Source organism: Bos indicus, chromosome 9 (genome assembly GCF_029378745.1).
Source record: "Bos indicus isolate NIAB-ARS_2022 breed Sahiwal x Tharparkar chromosome 9, NIAB-ARS_B.indTharparkar_mat_pri_1.0, whole genome shotgun sequence".
NCBI classification, from domain to species: domain Eukaryota; kingdom Metazoa; phylum Chordata; class Mammalia; order Artiodactyla; family Bovidae; genus Bos; species Bos indicus.
Genome location: NC_091768.1, coordinates 13419702 through 13434302, shown reverse-complemented (window position 1 = coordinate 13434302; position 14601 = coordinate 13419702). Strand labels below are relative to the sequence as shown.

General features: G+C 38.9%; 1 protein-coding gene across 1 annotated transcript in view; it reads right to left on the bottom strand.

Moving 5' to 3' along the window:
- CD109 (CD109 molecule) overlaps positions 1-14601 on the bottom strand; it is a 136719-nt gene that overhangs the window by 51069 nt on the left and 71049 nt on the right. Inside the window, exons 8-15 of the mRNA XM_070795748.1 lie at positions 12745-12841; positions 12334-12475; positions 11545-11654; positions 8963-9187; positions 8062-8163; positions 7912-7974; positions 5827-6003; positions 1688-1840 (exon numbers count right to left, since the gene is read on the bottom strand). Of these exons, the coding sequence (XP_070651849.1) occupies positions 1688-1840; positions 5827-6003; positions 7912-7974; positions 8062-8163; positions 8963-9187; positions 11545-11654; positions 12334-12475; positions 12745-12841 (1069 nt within the window). The remainder of the gene's footprint in view (positions 1-1687; positions 1841-5826; positions 6004-7911; positions 7975-8061; positions 8164-8962; positions 9188-11544; positions 11655-12333; positions 12476-12744; positions 12842-14601) is intronic.

Here is a 14601-nt window from a genome sequence, read left to right as displayed (position 1 = left end):
CAAAAAAGCATAAAACAAAAAGCTAAGAAATATGGAGGAAAAAAAGTAGAAGTGCTAATCTCTGCCAATCTCTGAAAAGGAGAAGAAATGGAAAGAAGAGGAACTATAGGAAGAAATAATTTCCAGAATCAAAAAATTAAGGGACAGCATAGACTGAACAGGCAATTCACCATGACAAAGAACTAAAATTCTATACAACAGCAATATGATCTGGCCAGGGCTGGGGAAGGAGATGGGGACAGGGAGCGACGAAAAGGATGTGTAAGAATATGAGGGCACACCAAAATGCTTGACTTGTCAGATAAAGATACAAAAGAAAAACAATAAGGATAAAAAAAAAATATGAGCACAATTCATGAGATAAGGACATCTATCATGGGAACAAAAATAGGATGTGTAACTTCCAAAACCATGGAAAGAAGAATGAAAAGAAACAAAAAGGAAGTAGTCTAAATTATCAAATTAAAAAGCAGAAACAAGTCCTAATTAGAACAAGGACTAATTTGTAAATGGGTTAAATAAGTTTATTAAGATACTGTCAGATTAGATTTTTTTTAAAAAAAAGCAAAATACAATAATATACTGTCTACAAGATATACTTAAAAACTTACAGAAGGTTGAAAATAAAAAGATGGAAAAACATAGCAGTCAAGTGTGAAACAAAAGAAAGCCGGGATAGCAATCTTTTATATGAGAGGATTTAATGTAAATGCACAGTGAGATACAGAGACAGAGACTCAGGGAGAGCACATGTGTGTGTGTTTCTGTGTGTCCACATATATATGGAAGAAAAAATGAAATAATGTATTTATTAAGATATTTAGCAAGTTGTAAAATGAAAGATACTATCATCAGTTAAATCAAGTGCAAAATGCTATAGATTTTTTAGAATAAATGAATTTAAGTAAAGTCAAGAGAAAAAAAGTGAGTGATGGGTTTTAAAGTCTTTTTTTCTTTTAAAGAAAATGAGAAAAATTTGTTGGATAGGCTGAAGAAAAATACATAATTTTTCTCAAATGGACTGATTTTACAACAATATGTCCAAACTAGCCTATACACATATATCTTTCTTCCTGAAGTGCTGTTAATCGCTGTAGTTAATCAATCAATGGATATAGTTCATGCAGTCTGCATTTCTACTGCCAAGGATATATAAAGGAGTTACAAATAAAAATTAAATGACTGATGAATAGGGGATTAGCTAATATAACACTAGATGTTCATATATTTCTTGACTTGTACGTTTTCTGAAGATTAACATGATTTCACTCCCTCAACATACTGCAAATTCCTGATTCAGTGAGGACTGTAATTATTTATAACCATCATGTATAACCAAAATAGAAAGCATTTTACAATTACCTAAAGCTCTCTCCAGTGTCATTCATAAATGTGCAAGTCCAATTCCTAGTACTTTCTCAAGTGTCTTCAGTTAAAATATAGTTTGAAAATAAGGGGAAACTCTAGGCGACAATTTTCATGGAAGACAGCAAAGACAGTTGACCACAATAGACTCTTTCCAACATGACAATTGGAATGCAGTTCCCTTTCATTCAGAAGCTTTACTATTACTGACTTATACTTGAAAAATGAAATTTCCTTTAAAACTTGGAAGTAACAAGGTAAAGTTTCTTTTTTTTTCTCTCTTTCAATGTGTATTTTTAATGAAAAAAATGGCTAAACTCACATTTTCCATTGTAATATCATTTGAGACATTCATCAGATTCACACTCTTGTCGACAGCTACAATACCAACTGTTGAATCTGGCTGTGTCACAGAGATCCTGAGAGAGACTTTCTCAGATGGTTCAGCATTGGCTTTACTCCAAAACAGCTGTATCTAAGGAAGTGAAAAAGCAGTATTGATATAATACACTTTTTTGAAGCATTTCATGTCTTATCAATAGCAGATCAATGACAAAATCTAACGAAGAGTCTACACTTGTGTTGGCTCAGGGACATTCCAAAACCATACACAAGTCTTCTCCAGGGAAAGGAGTAAAAACAAACTTCACTCCCACAGTGTTCTCAAGTCATGGAACCTCTCACTGGGGTACATATCAAAGTTTGCCTTCACTTCTCTACCCTTCTTCTTCCCTTTCTCCGTCTCCCACCCCATAGCTGCTGGCCGGTACTGAAGAGAAGACAGAGTCTGCCATATGTGGGGAGGGTCAGCATCCATGAGCGAGGACAGGAACGTGCCTGCACGTCGGCCACCTGGACTCAGAAGTGAGCGCCTGCAAGTAAGAGCCCCTGGGGACACGCAGAACTGCCTGTGCTGGGCGGGGGTGCCTTTCCCCAGGAGGAGGCCCTCAGACCAACCCCAGTCAGGCCCACTGCTCTGTGCCTCGATGGCTGCCTCAGCTTGCTGTCATTAACTCTCAGCAAAGCATAGTCCTACCGGTACTTCTTAGAGAGCATCAATCCTCTCACCCAGGGCTGGACCTAATGGCTTTGTCAGAAGGCCTCTTCCTCCTAGGAATGTTAACCTTGCCCACCTCTATTCCAACAATCCCATGCCCCAGTGGCTGTACCACCCGATTAACATGGCCTTAATGAACCCCTCAGCTTACCTGAACATTGGACAGGGTTCTACCTAACATTAACCACCTGCTTTCCCTTTCCTTAGAAAATCTGCAATTGTAAATGTTTTCTCTGCTCCTTTGAGATATAAACCTTCTCCCAGCTTCCTGCTAGTTTTACCAGTAGAAATGTCTTTCTCAAAGATCTGGGAGTCATCCTTTTGAAGTGTCGTCATTCAGTCACTCAGTCATGTCCGACCCTTTCCAAGCCCATGGACTGCAGCATCCCGGGCTTCCCTGTCCTACACCATCTCCCTGAGTTTACTCGAACTCATGCCTATTGAGTCAGTGATGCCATCCAACCATTTCATCCTCTCTTGTCCCCTTCTCCTCCTGCCTTCAATCCTTTCCAGCATCAGGATCTTTTCCAATAAGTTAGCTCTTTGCATCAAGTGGCCAAAGTATTGGAGCTTCAGCTTCAGCATCAGTCCTTCCAATGAATATTCAGGGTTGATTTCCTTTAGGATTGGCTGGTTTGATCTCTTTGCAGTCCAAGGGACTCTCAAGAGTCTTCTCCAACACCACAGTTTGAAAGCATCAATTCTTTGGTGCTCAGAATTTTTTATGGTCCAACTCTCATATCCATTGGACCATATATCAACTTCCCAGGTGGCTCAGACAGTAAAGAATCTACCTGCAATGCAGGAGACCTGGGTTTGATCCCTCAGTTGGGAAGATCCCCTGAAAGACATGGCAACCCAATCCAATATTCTTGCCTGGAGAATCCCATGGACAGAGGAGCCTGGTGGGCTACAGTCCATGGGGTTACAAAGAGTCAGACACGACTGAGCAACTAACACTCTCACATCCATATATGACTACTGGGAAAACCATAACTTTTAGACTATATAGACCTTTGTTAGCAAAGAAATGTCTCTGCTTTTTAATATGCTACTGAGGTTTGTCATAGCTTTTCTTCCAATGAACAAGCGTCTTTAAATCTCATGGCTGCAGTCACCATCTGCAGTGATTTTGGAGCCCAATAAAATCAAGTCTGTTGCTGTTTCCATTGTTTCCCCATCTATTTGCCATGAAGTGATGGGACTGGTTGCCATGATCTTAGTTTTCTGAATGCTGAGTTTTAAGCCAGCACTTTGACTTTGAAGTGTTAATCATCAAGAGCCTTGATTGATCTCCCAGTCTCTGTGGGTGAATAGGAGCCTAACTTACAAACTCATAGATGGCCTGCTCCTATTGACCAACCCCTCCCGCAATGTCCTCCAGTACTTTTCCATTAACTCACCCCCGTATTTAAAAACCTCCCTGCCTTCTGTTTCAGTGGCGTTGAGTTCAGTCTCTCTCCCCTACTGCAATAGTCTTAAGTCTTCCTTGCCTGTTTAACAATCTTTTTTTCACATGCCTCTTGAGCCACTCTGTCAGGTTTACTCTTCTCCACTCATATCTTAAATAAGGTGGAAGGGAAATTTATAATCTGCAAACTTTGCACTTCTCACTCTTTACTCTGCACCTCAGTGACTCCATAGCTCCAAACTGCACTTCTGTGCAGACAATTTCTAAAACTACATCTCTTGCCCTCTACATCCCACCCATTTATTCCAGTCATTACTGAACATACACAAAGATTCATTAATTTTCTTGTGTTTAAACATATTTTATTTCCAAATATATAATTTCTTTTGGAATAAATGTGGGAAACATTATCATATAAAAATTGAAGAATTATCTTTGCAAACACAACCAAAACTAATTTCTTATCGCTCATATCTAAGAAGTTTCTTGGAAGTATGCTATTTATACACTCTGTTTCCTCAAAGCTTCTTACACAGCAACATTTTTTAGAACCTGCTCTCACCTTCAGAGATGTAGGCCTCCAGGTTTAAGCCTTACTCCTACTTTAAAATTTGCCTTTCTCAGATTAATGGAGTCACTTGAAGTCTAAAATTGTGCTCTGAAACTAACAGAATACAACACTGTTTTTTTAAAAATTCTTTTCATAAGACAGAAAATAAGTTTGTATTCTATTTTGACAATAAAAATTAGAGTCAATAGTTCTCAATAAAAAAGACATGGATCGCGACTTCTACTTCCCAAAATTTTTAAAAATTAAGGGAGAAGATGCTACCAGAAGAAGTGTACTCTACAAATCATTACTTTAAAATAATGATTATTTTGCTTCAGAGGTCCTGAGAAGGCAGCAGCCTTTAGTGAGAACAATGGCCCATTTAAATATTCATGAGATAACTGAACTCCACCTGTCAATCTCACAATTAGGTAACTTTTCAGAGTTGGGGCCCAGGGGGGTTTCAGACACAAGCTATACACCTTAGGTTATTAAAAAATCACTGCTGCTGCTGCTACTAAGTCACTTCAGTTGTGTCCGACTCTGTGCGACCCCATAGACGGCAGCCCACCAGGCTCCCCCGTCCCTGGGATTCTCCAGGCAAGAACACTGGAGTGGGTTGCCATTTCCTTCTCCAATGCATGAAAGTGAAAAGTGAAAGTGAAGTCACTCAGTCGTGTCCGAGTCTTAGCGACCCCATGGACTGCAGCCTAACAGGCTCCTCCGTCCATGGGATTTTCCAGCAAGAGTACTGGAGTGGGGTGCCATTGCCTTCTCCAGTGCATGCATGCATGCTAAGTCGCTTCTGCTGTGTGCCTGATATATCTAAGACTAATCAGAGTTCTCAAAGGTGAGATGAGAATGGAGGAATAGAGAAATATTTTTAAATATCATTTCTGGGATGTAGGAAAAAAAAAATCACTACTGTGTTTGGAGACCAAACTCCACAGAGATCTCCACATGCAAAGTAGCCAAGCTTATTGCAAATTTGCCCTGGGTTAGTCTCCAGGCTGGTGAAATGGATAAACCAAAGCCCAGCTCTGCTTCCCCGCAACACTGCAGATGGCCACACTCCCTCTTGCAGCCCTCACTTCACTGCCACACCAGTATGAACACCATACACATTCTACATGGCCACACAACTCTATGCCAGAGCAATACCGACTCCACCGTTTAGAAAATCCTGAGAGGGCTTCGTGGATTTGAATTAAAGTCTTAAAGCCAAGAATAATAATATACACAGAAGACCCACATTGTCCAATCATTCCACATGTGAAAACAGATATATAGTACTTAAATATGAACAGTTTTATCCACAGTTCTAGAAAAAATATAAATTTATAACCAATTTGTTTTAATGATACTTTTCTAAAGAAATATTACATTTTGAAGACTTTATGAATATGAAGTTTTGTTTTTAAACATCATTACCTTAAATCTTACCTTATTTTTAAAAACGAGCTGAACAGGAATTTTCAGAACATCATTTATAATTTCCCCATCATCTTCAATATAATACACAATGATACAGGCTTTTGGGGCCCAAGAATTTTCTGGTATTAAGGAAAAGGTTGTTGAATTTTGCTTGCCTACAGCCACCAACTGTCCCCTGGACACTACCTGAAAAGAAGAGTACACGAATTTCATTTTATGCTAAAGATAATGAGAATCTCAATATCAGCTATGTTTTCATAATTGTAAGCATACATACAAATTCTCGACTTAAGCCAACATCAAATCCTTTTTGAATACACACACCACAAATAAACTTTCCTGACTAACACAGGGAGTATAAGCTGGTCATTAGAAAAGGATAAGACAAAGTAACCATAATTGAGGCAACAGCAACTTGACAGACAAGAATCTATTCCTGAGTTTAAGGAATGCAGAGCACGACTGAGAGAGCTGGATTAGCAAAATTACAAGGCTATGAGGAGCAATTTTTATTTGTTATTTTTCTTACATTTTATAATTTTTTATAATGAACACAGGGCTTCCTGGTGGCTCAGACAGTAAAGAATCTGCTTGCAATACAGGAGACCCAGGTTCAATCCCTGGGTGGGGAAGATCCCCTGGAGGAGGGAATGGCTACCCACTCCAGTATTCTTACCTGGAGAATCCCATGAACAAAGGAGCCTGGCTCTGGCGTACAGTCCATGGGGTCACAAAGAGTCAGACATGACTGAGCAACTAACACACACACACATAATGAACATATGTGGCTTACCTCATAAAAATATAAAATTTAAACATAATGCAAGGTGGTTTCATTATTCATCTTAAGTTGGAAATACAAATATAGGTAAAGAAAAAAGATAGTTTGACTTCAGTATAAAATGGGCAGCTTAAAAAGGAATAGACTGATTTACAGCAACACAGAAGCACCTGGTATGATAAGTGAAATAAGTCAAAAAGAGACAGAGAAAAACCATGTGATCTCTCTTCTATGTGGAATCCAAAATATGACACAGAGGACTACCCTGCTGGTCCAGAGTTAAGAATCCGCCTTCCGATGCAAGGCATGCAGGTTTGATCCCTGGTCTGGGAAGATTCCACATGCCAAGGAGCAACTAAGCCCGACCTCAACTACTGAGCCCAGGCACCTAGAGCCGGGGCTCTACAACAGGAGAAGCCATCATAATGAAAAGCCCAAGAACTGCAAGGAACAGTAGCCCCCTCTCACTGGAACTACAGAAAGCCCACGCACAGCAACAAAGACCCAGCACAGTCAAAAATAAACAATTTTTAAAAAATTTTTAAAAAGAAACAGAAACAGACTCACAGACGTAGAGAAGAGTCTTGAGGTTGCCAAGGGGGAGGGAGGGCAGAAGGGGGATGGGCTGGGAGGCTGGGCTGCAAACTACCATGTGTAAGATGATAAACGACAAGGACCTACTCTGTAGCACAGGGAGCTATATTCAACATACCATAATACTCCATGATGCAAAAGGAATAAAATGCAAAGTTTTGTAAAGCAAATTTATACACAACTTAGACATAGAAAACTCTGTAAGAATGTATATAAATATTACATCCTGCACATGTATAATATATATTAAGACATGTTTTTTAAAGTGTGAGGCTGAATTTTAAAAATCAGTTAAGTTCAGTTTAAACATAAGATAGACACTATTTCAGATGATTCTACAATAGATCATAAATTTAGATTGTGTAAGAGATTACCAGGGCTTCCCTGGAGGCTCAGTAGTAAAGAATCTACCTGCCAATGCAGGAAACATGGGTTCGATCCCTGGTCGGGGAACATTCTGCATCCTGTGAAGCAACTAAGCCTTTGAACCACAACTACTGAGCCTGTGCTCCAGAATCTGGGAGCCGCAACTACTGAGCCCCGGTGCTCAACTAGCGAAGTCCGTGCACCCTAGAGCCTGTGCTGAGCAATAAGAGAAGCCGCCTCAACAAGAAACCCCTGCTCTCTGCAACTAGAGAAAGGCCCTCCCAGCAACAAAGACCCAGCACAGCCAAAAATTAATTTAAAAATAAAGGAAATTATTTTTAAAAAGAGATTACCATGTAGCTTAACTCCTTCAATTGCTTGTTGCCAATAACCACCAACTCAAATGGTGATCCCACCTAGAAAAAAAATTTTAATTAATATATACATATCAATGTCAAGACAGTTCAATTATATTATAATTAACAAATGATTGCAAGCATTACCTTTATATTTTCATCTTTTACTTTGAGCTGGATGTAGGTTTTACTAGGAGACTTAAACATACCATGAACTGCCATGTTACTCACACTATCGAGAAAAGAGGCCTGTAACAAAAGAAAAGGGAGCCATAAAGTTTCATCTTTAGGAGCCTCAGGATAAGGAATGTGACCTGGCTGGACAATCACTGAAAGGCACATTCACTTTCACTTTTCTTCACACAGCAAACAATATATTCCCCAGACACTGGATCTTCATCATTTTGTAGCTTATACTGTAAAGAAACTGATAGCTGTAAAACGTGTTAAGACGGTCTTCACCATCATCATCTAAGAGGAAAAAGCACAGTCCTAACTTACTTCCAAAACAAAGGTATGTTCTCAGGAAACACTGTGAGAGGAGAGAAGGAAATGGAAAAGGAATCCTTTCTTCTCCCCACAACACAGCAAGCAACCGAATCAGCTCACTCAGTCCACCACTGGGGAGAGGAAAACTCAGAGAGGCCGCACTGTGGCGGGGCTAAGTAACCCAGAGAGAGGGAAGGGGAATGGCTGAGGAGTCTCAGTTCAGCAACGGAGTGTAAATGTAAAAAAAAAAATTCCCCTTTCATTTTCAGCTCCTGCCAAAATACAATTCCAAATGATTGAAAATCACCTAGCCTGGGAGTTGAGGGTGCTTCTCCATCACTATTTTACCGTGCTCTTCAAAATGAATTCACAAGGAAGCATTCAGTCTAACTCAGCCACCACCATTAAATCCCTTGTAATCCTTTCTCCCGCTCTTTTAAATAAAAATATGTGTCCACTTCCTGCGCACTTTAACCTCCCAATAAGTTGAGTGCCTACCACCAGACTGCAATTTTAATGTTGTTGTTGCAGTAACATAATGATGGGAAACAAATGGCACCTTCACTTGTAGCTCGCTGGAATCATCCAGGATTGGGAATTCGATCTTGAAGATTCCATTTGCGGGGACAGTATGATTTATGATCTGGACAGCCCCTACTTCCTGATTTTGAGTGTCCCATCTGCTCCAGTACTCAGTATAATTTCTCTGAGTCACCATTAAGACTACATTATTTCTTCTTTCTTCAGGAGTCAGCTGATGACCATCAGAACGGGTTACCTTCACCTAATTGTCAAAAGAAAACACTGTGAACTCAGGTAAACAACAGAAGCAAAGGATTTAAGTTTAATTGAATCCAGTTTCCGTCTGTGCTGTTCCCATGAACCTGAACTCTCAAAAGTCATCAGCAGTTCCCTAATTTCCAGGTTCAGAGGTATCTCCAGGCAGCCTCCACTCCACTTCTTTTGCCTTCCATGGCTCCACAATAACCTCCTTCACTCCACACCAGTTTCTACATCGTATCAGTGTCCTTTTTTGTTCCCCTTCCCTCTCTCGAATTGTGGGAATTTGTCAAAGCCTCGTTATCATTTACCTTCAAAGGTCTCAGCACTCCTGCTGCCATCCTGACCTGGCTCTGGAACTCACATTCAGTACCTCCAAGCCCTCAAGGAAATTTCTACCTGCACACCCCTGTTGTCTCAAATTCAACACATCTAAAACTGGGAAACCATCCTGCCTTTCCCATTTGTACTAATATCACAGTTCTCCAATACTTAACATCTGTGCATTGCCCATCCCTGTCCCCACCTTCCGAATCTGATGCCTACCAAGTCCTATACGTCTTTTACAAGCTCTCCACCCACATCCACCACCACGGGGCTCCTGATGTTCTCATGCCAGGGCTACCACCCTCCTCCCACACACAGACCCCACCAGTCACCCTGGAATCCAGCTTTTGCCACATCCCTCCCACGTTCATGAGGCTCCAAGCTCTTCACTGTGTAGAGCACGTGGGACGCGGAGGACCCTCTGCAATCCCCATGGAGCACGTGGTACCTGGAGGACCCTCTGCAATCCCCAAGCTTCGCCTCTTGTTTCCTCTCTGTCTGCTCCCGGACATGAGCTCTCTGCAGCCACTGCCCGGGTCCAGTCACTGACACCTGACTGTACTCTGACTTGCCACCCAAAGCTCTCACCTTGCGTGTCTCAGCTCATCTTGTTCCCCGCTCCCTACCCACACACACAAACACTAAAAATGCTGCTGATCTTGCAACCAAGAGCCTAAATCTTCCCCTTCCAATGACCCCCACCCCATCCTGCAGCCAGCTCTTCTTCCCTGAACTCTCTTTGTCCCTCTGTTCATTTGGATGTTACCATGTGCAGATTCCTGGGTGACAATCTCTGCAGATTTCTTTTTAACTATCCTTTCAAACTGTCTGAATTATAAGATTGTTAAAATTAGGAGCTATCTAAAACTTTTTTTTTCTCACTCGATCGCCAGTTTATTATAAAAGGATACTGAGCAAAATGAAAAGGAGCGATGTTCAGGGCAAGGTACCAGGAAAGGACCCTCTCTGAGCACATTCTTTCCCCCAAATCTCCACAGTCACCAACCTGCAAACTCTAAAACTTGTCTTGATCTGCTCAATAAGAACTGACCCTTTTCTCTTTAAACCAGGGACTAGCAAACTATGGCAGGCAGGAAGACCAAATCCAGTCTCTCTTCAGGTTTTACTGGAACATGGCCACCTCCCCTGGTTACCAAGTGGCTCTGGCTACTTTCATGTTACAATGTCAGAGTTGCACAGCTGTGACTGAGACCATGTAGCCTGCAAAGCTAAAAATATTTACTATCTCGCCCTTTGCAGAAAATATTTGCCAGTTTTAAATCCCTATAGAAATGTGTTCATGACACCTTTATCCTGCCTTGAATTACAGCTATGTGTGTATTCTCTTGTCACCATCACAAGTACTGACTCCAGGACTGGGACTAGGGTCTTCTTTGGTCAGTGAGCCCCACCCAGCAGCATGCCTTACAGACTGTCAAAATTCACTTGGCCAATAAATGTTAACTTGGCCAATATTCTCTCAAAAAACTGAGACAGAATTGATCATTTTTTAACTTCTGCGGGCAGCCTGCAACATGGGGAACCTTAGTTCCCCAGTCAGGGATTGAACCCATGCCCCAGCACTTAGAAGGCAGAGTTTTAACCACTGGACTACTGGAGAAGTCCCAGATTAGATGATCATCTTCAATGCTACATCTTAGACAGAACTAAAATTAGTCATAAAAATCAAACTGAAATTTTGAAACTTCAAATTTGAAATTTTGAAATTGAAATTTTTTGACTAGCATCTAAACCCTTCAATTAATTTCTAAATATCTAATTTATATTATTTATTAAATATACTTTGAAGAAAATATATTCTGGAAACTAGTTTTTAAAAATAAATTAGATAAAGGTCATTTGGAAACAATTCTGTGTGCCCCATATATCTGAAGGGGAAAAGTAATTTATCTACTTTGGGCTTAAATTTTTTGAAAAGTACTAAAAGTACTATCACTAAAAGTACTCTCTCCCATCCTGTTTCACTAAACTGAACTTACTGCTTTAAGACCATTATTAAACATGCCAACTTACAGTGGCTGTGAAGTTGAGAGATGGCTTCAAGACAGTAGCATAGTCAAAGAATTCAATGATGTAATCATGTTGCTTGAAAAATACATTGGAGCTTGCATTTCTTGAGATACCTGTTTTGGAAATGGCACCATTTAGACAGTAAAAGTAATATATAACCATCAGCTTCAATCCACCACATCTCTCCATCTGAGCTACTTCCCAAAGGGTTAGGATATCAGAGCACAGAAGCCTCTTTGGCTTGGCCACAAAAAGGAACATCACTTCTATTATGTCCTCTGTGGATCCCTTCTGAGCGCCTTCAGAGCCCCCCATCAATGACATGTGCACCCAAGGTCAGGCCACTGACAGAATAGTCTTTTTGTACTTCTGGGGATTGATGAAAGCCATTAAAATAGCAACAGAAAGATCCAAGTAATTAACCTTTATTTTACTATTAAAAGAGAAAATGGTCTAGGAGCAGGTGAGATTTCAGAGGATATCTATATAAAAAAAAATAAAAGGAGGGTGGTTAGTCAGTTGAAAAGGTAGCCCTTCCATGTAGTCTTCAGGTTGAAAAAAAGAGTAGAGATGGAAAAAATTATGAATACCTATCACAGGTGGTTGAAGCACAGTTGTTCAAAGAAAATCATTATGAAAACATTCTGCAAGTCAGACTAATATTCATGACAATTTCAGCATTAAATAGCATCTTTAGGCAACAATGCCCTCAAATGAACATGCTAATTATAATAAGAGATGACAGAGCAGCACATCATACAGAGCTTTGCCTATGCTTCAAAGTCTACAAACCTGTAAGTGATTCTGTCACTGTGGCTATAATTTCTACTGGCCCAGGAGAAGACAGGTACATGTACTCAGAAGGTCCATCCGAAAAATCCATTACCTTTTTCATCTCTTCATCATTAAAAGAGAAGTTTGCAGATCCATTTATCTGTTTTGTTAAAAAAATTTTCAATTTCATTCTTCACTTTAACACTTCAAATTTTAGAAATAAAATTCAAACTAAGTCACAACAATACAAAGGTTCTATTTCCACTTTAATTATTTTAATAAATAGGCAAATTCTCATTTGTCCAATGACAGAAAGCTCTTGATTTTCTCATGCTCAACTTTTTGTTAATTCGGTATAAACTCTTATTACTGGGGAATGTACACATAGTTTTTCCCCATTACAAGTTAAAAGATATCTGCAAAAGTTACCTTCAATGTTTTTGTAATATTTTTCTTCACACCCCAGAAGGATAAAGGTAAAAATGTAAGTGTTAGGTCTCCTTTCACAGGCTTCCCATATGTATACCTGAAAAATAATAAACAGGACCTAACTTAAAAGAATTATATTTAAAAACATGCTCTTACTGAAAAATTTTAAAAGCAAAACATAGGAATGTGCTGAGGGTTCAGGATGGGGAACACATGAGAAATAAAGGAATAAAAAATTTAAAAAAAAAAATGGTAATCCTTGATACTAAGTCTCCAAAATGGGAAGATTTTTTATTATAATACCTCAAAACAGTTCACAACACACACACTTTACCCAGCCTTCTGGAGAAAATCTGATCATAACTAGAAGTGACAGTTTCCTGTTGAAAGATTTCTTGAAAGATTTCTTAAAATATTATGAAAATCTTTTATCCTTAGAAATCTGGACTGGTCCATTAACTGCATGCCCAGGAAACTTTGTAACTTTTGAACATTTTAAAATGTTAGCTAAGATTGCATTTCACTGTGGCCCATTCCTGCATGTTTCAATATTAACCATCAGAGTTTATTAGACCAAGACACGAGGGCATCAAATATGCTCATAGCTATTGAAAATTCATTTTTTGAAAAGAAATTTAAAATAAGAGCAATTTTTTAACCCATACTACCAAAATTATCTTCTTGAGTCAAGAAGATATCTCTCTTGCTGATTTGCATTCTACTGTTTAACTGTATCCTCTCTCATGATGGGAACGTCTCTTCGTGTAAAGGAGAGGCAGTCTTTGGTAAATCATTTCACTGTCAGAAAGCCTTCCATAAATGCATTTTCTGGGTTCCTTCCATTTCTATTACGAAATGCTCAGCCAAACATGAAAGCTAATTTTATTTTGCACTGTAAAACCGTGATTGTTAACTCCCGCTTCCTGAATCCCTCATTGGATCACAGAAAACATCCCCTTGTCTGGATCAACTCAACTCAAAAACTGGTGATAAAATATAGCATATTCCAAAATTTAAAAAAATAAAGCAGTCCATCTTCAAATGTACCACCCTTCCAAACAAAAACAATAAAGTCAGTGGAAACCCCCAGACAGCAATGTCAGCATCAAATTCATACATTCAAAAGAGTTTGTAAAACCTAACTCTGCATGTATCTTGTTAAAAATTAAATAAATGCGTAACTAGAACACCAGAACATCATATTTTAAAAGTTATATCACATGATAGTACAGGGAGCTGAGAATTCATACATTATTTAAAGTATTCTCAGACACAAATATTTTTAATTTTTATTTAAATGTGACATGGATTTAGCTTTCCAAGTCCCAAGCTGATTTATTGTGCTAAACAGAATCTAGATACTTTGGGGAATAAACTAATCATTCAGAAAAGTTCAACAACTTTTAAAAAGTAAGTCAAAGATATTCTATGATATCATTAACCAAACATGGCCTTTTTTTTTTTCCCCCAGAAAACAACCATAGCACAATAGGTTTATAAAATAATACCTACAAAAGTGAACCTATCATTATAATTCATATTTCTCCCCACCATTTTTTCCACATCATTTCCAGGATACAAATATCTCAACTCATCAAATAATAACTACATTTCAATAAGCCTTAGATTATAAAAATAATATTTTTTAAGTTCTACTGTCCATAAGGATTATGGAAGTAATTAGATGTATGCCATGTTATTTTCTTTACAATCCTATTAAACCTACTATGATGAGAAGAAAGAATCTATTATTTATTTTAATGAGGTGAGAATACTGAGCAGATGTTCATATCAAAGCTAATAAACAAATGCAGGTTTTTATTCTTCTCAGCTAAAAGTTTTTAAACTAAAAGAGAG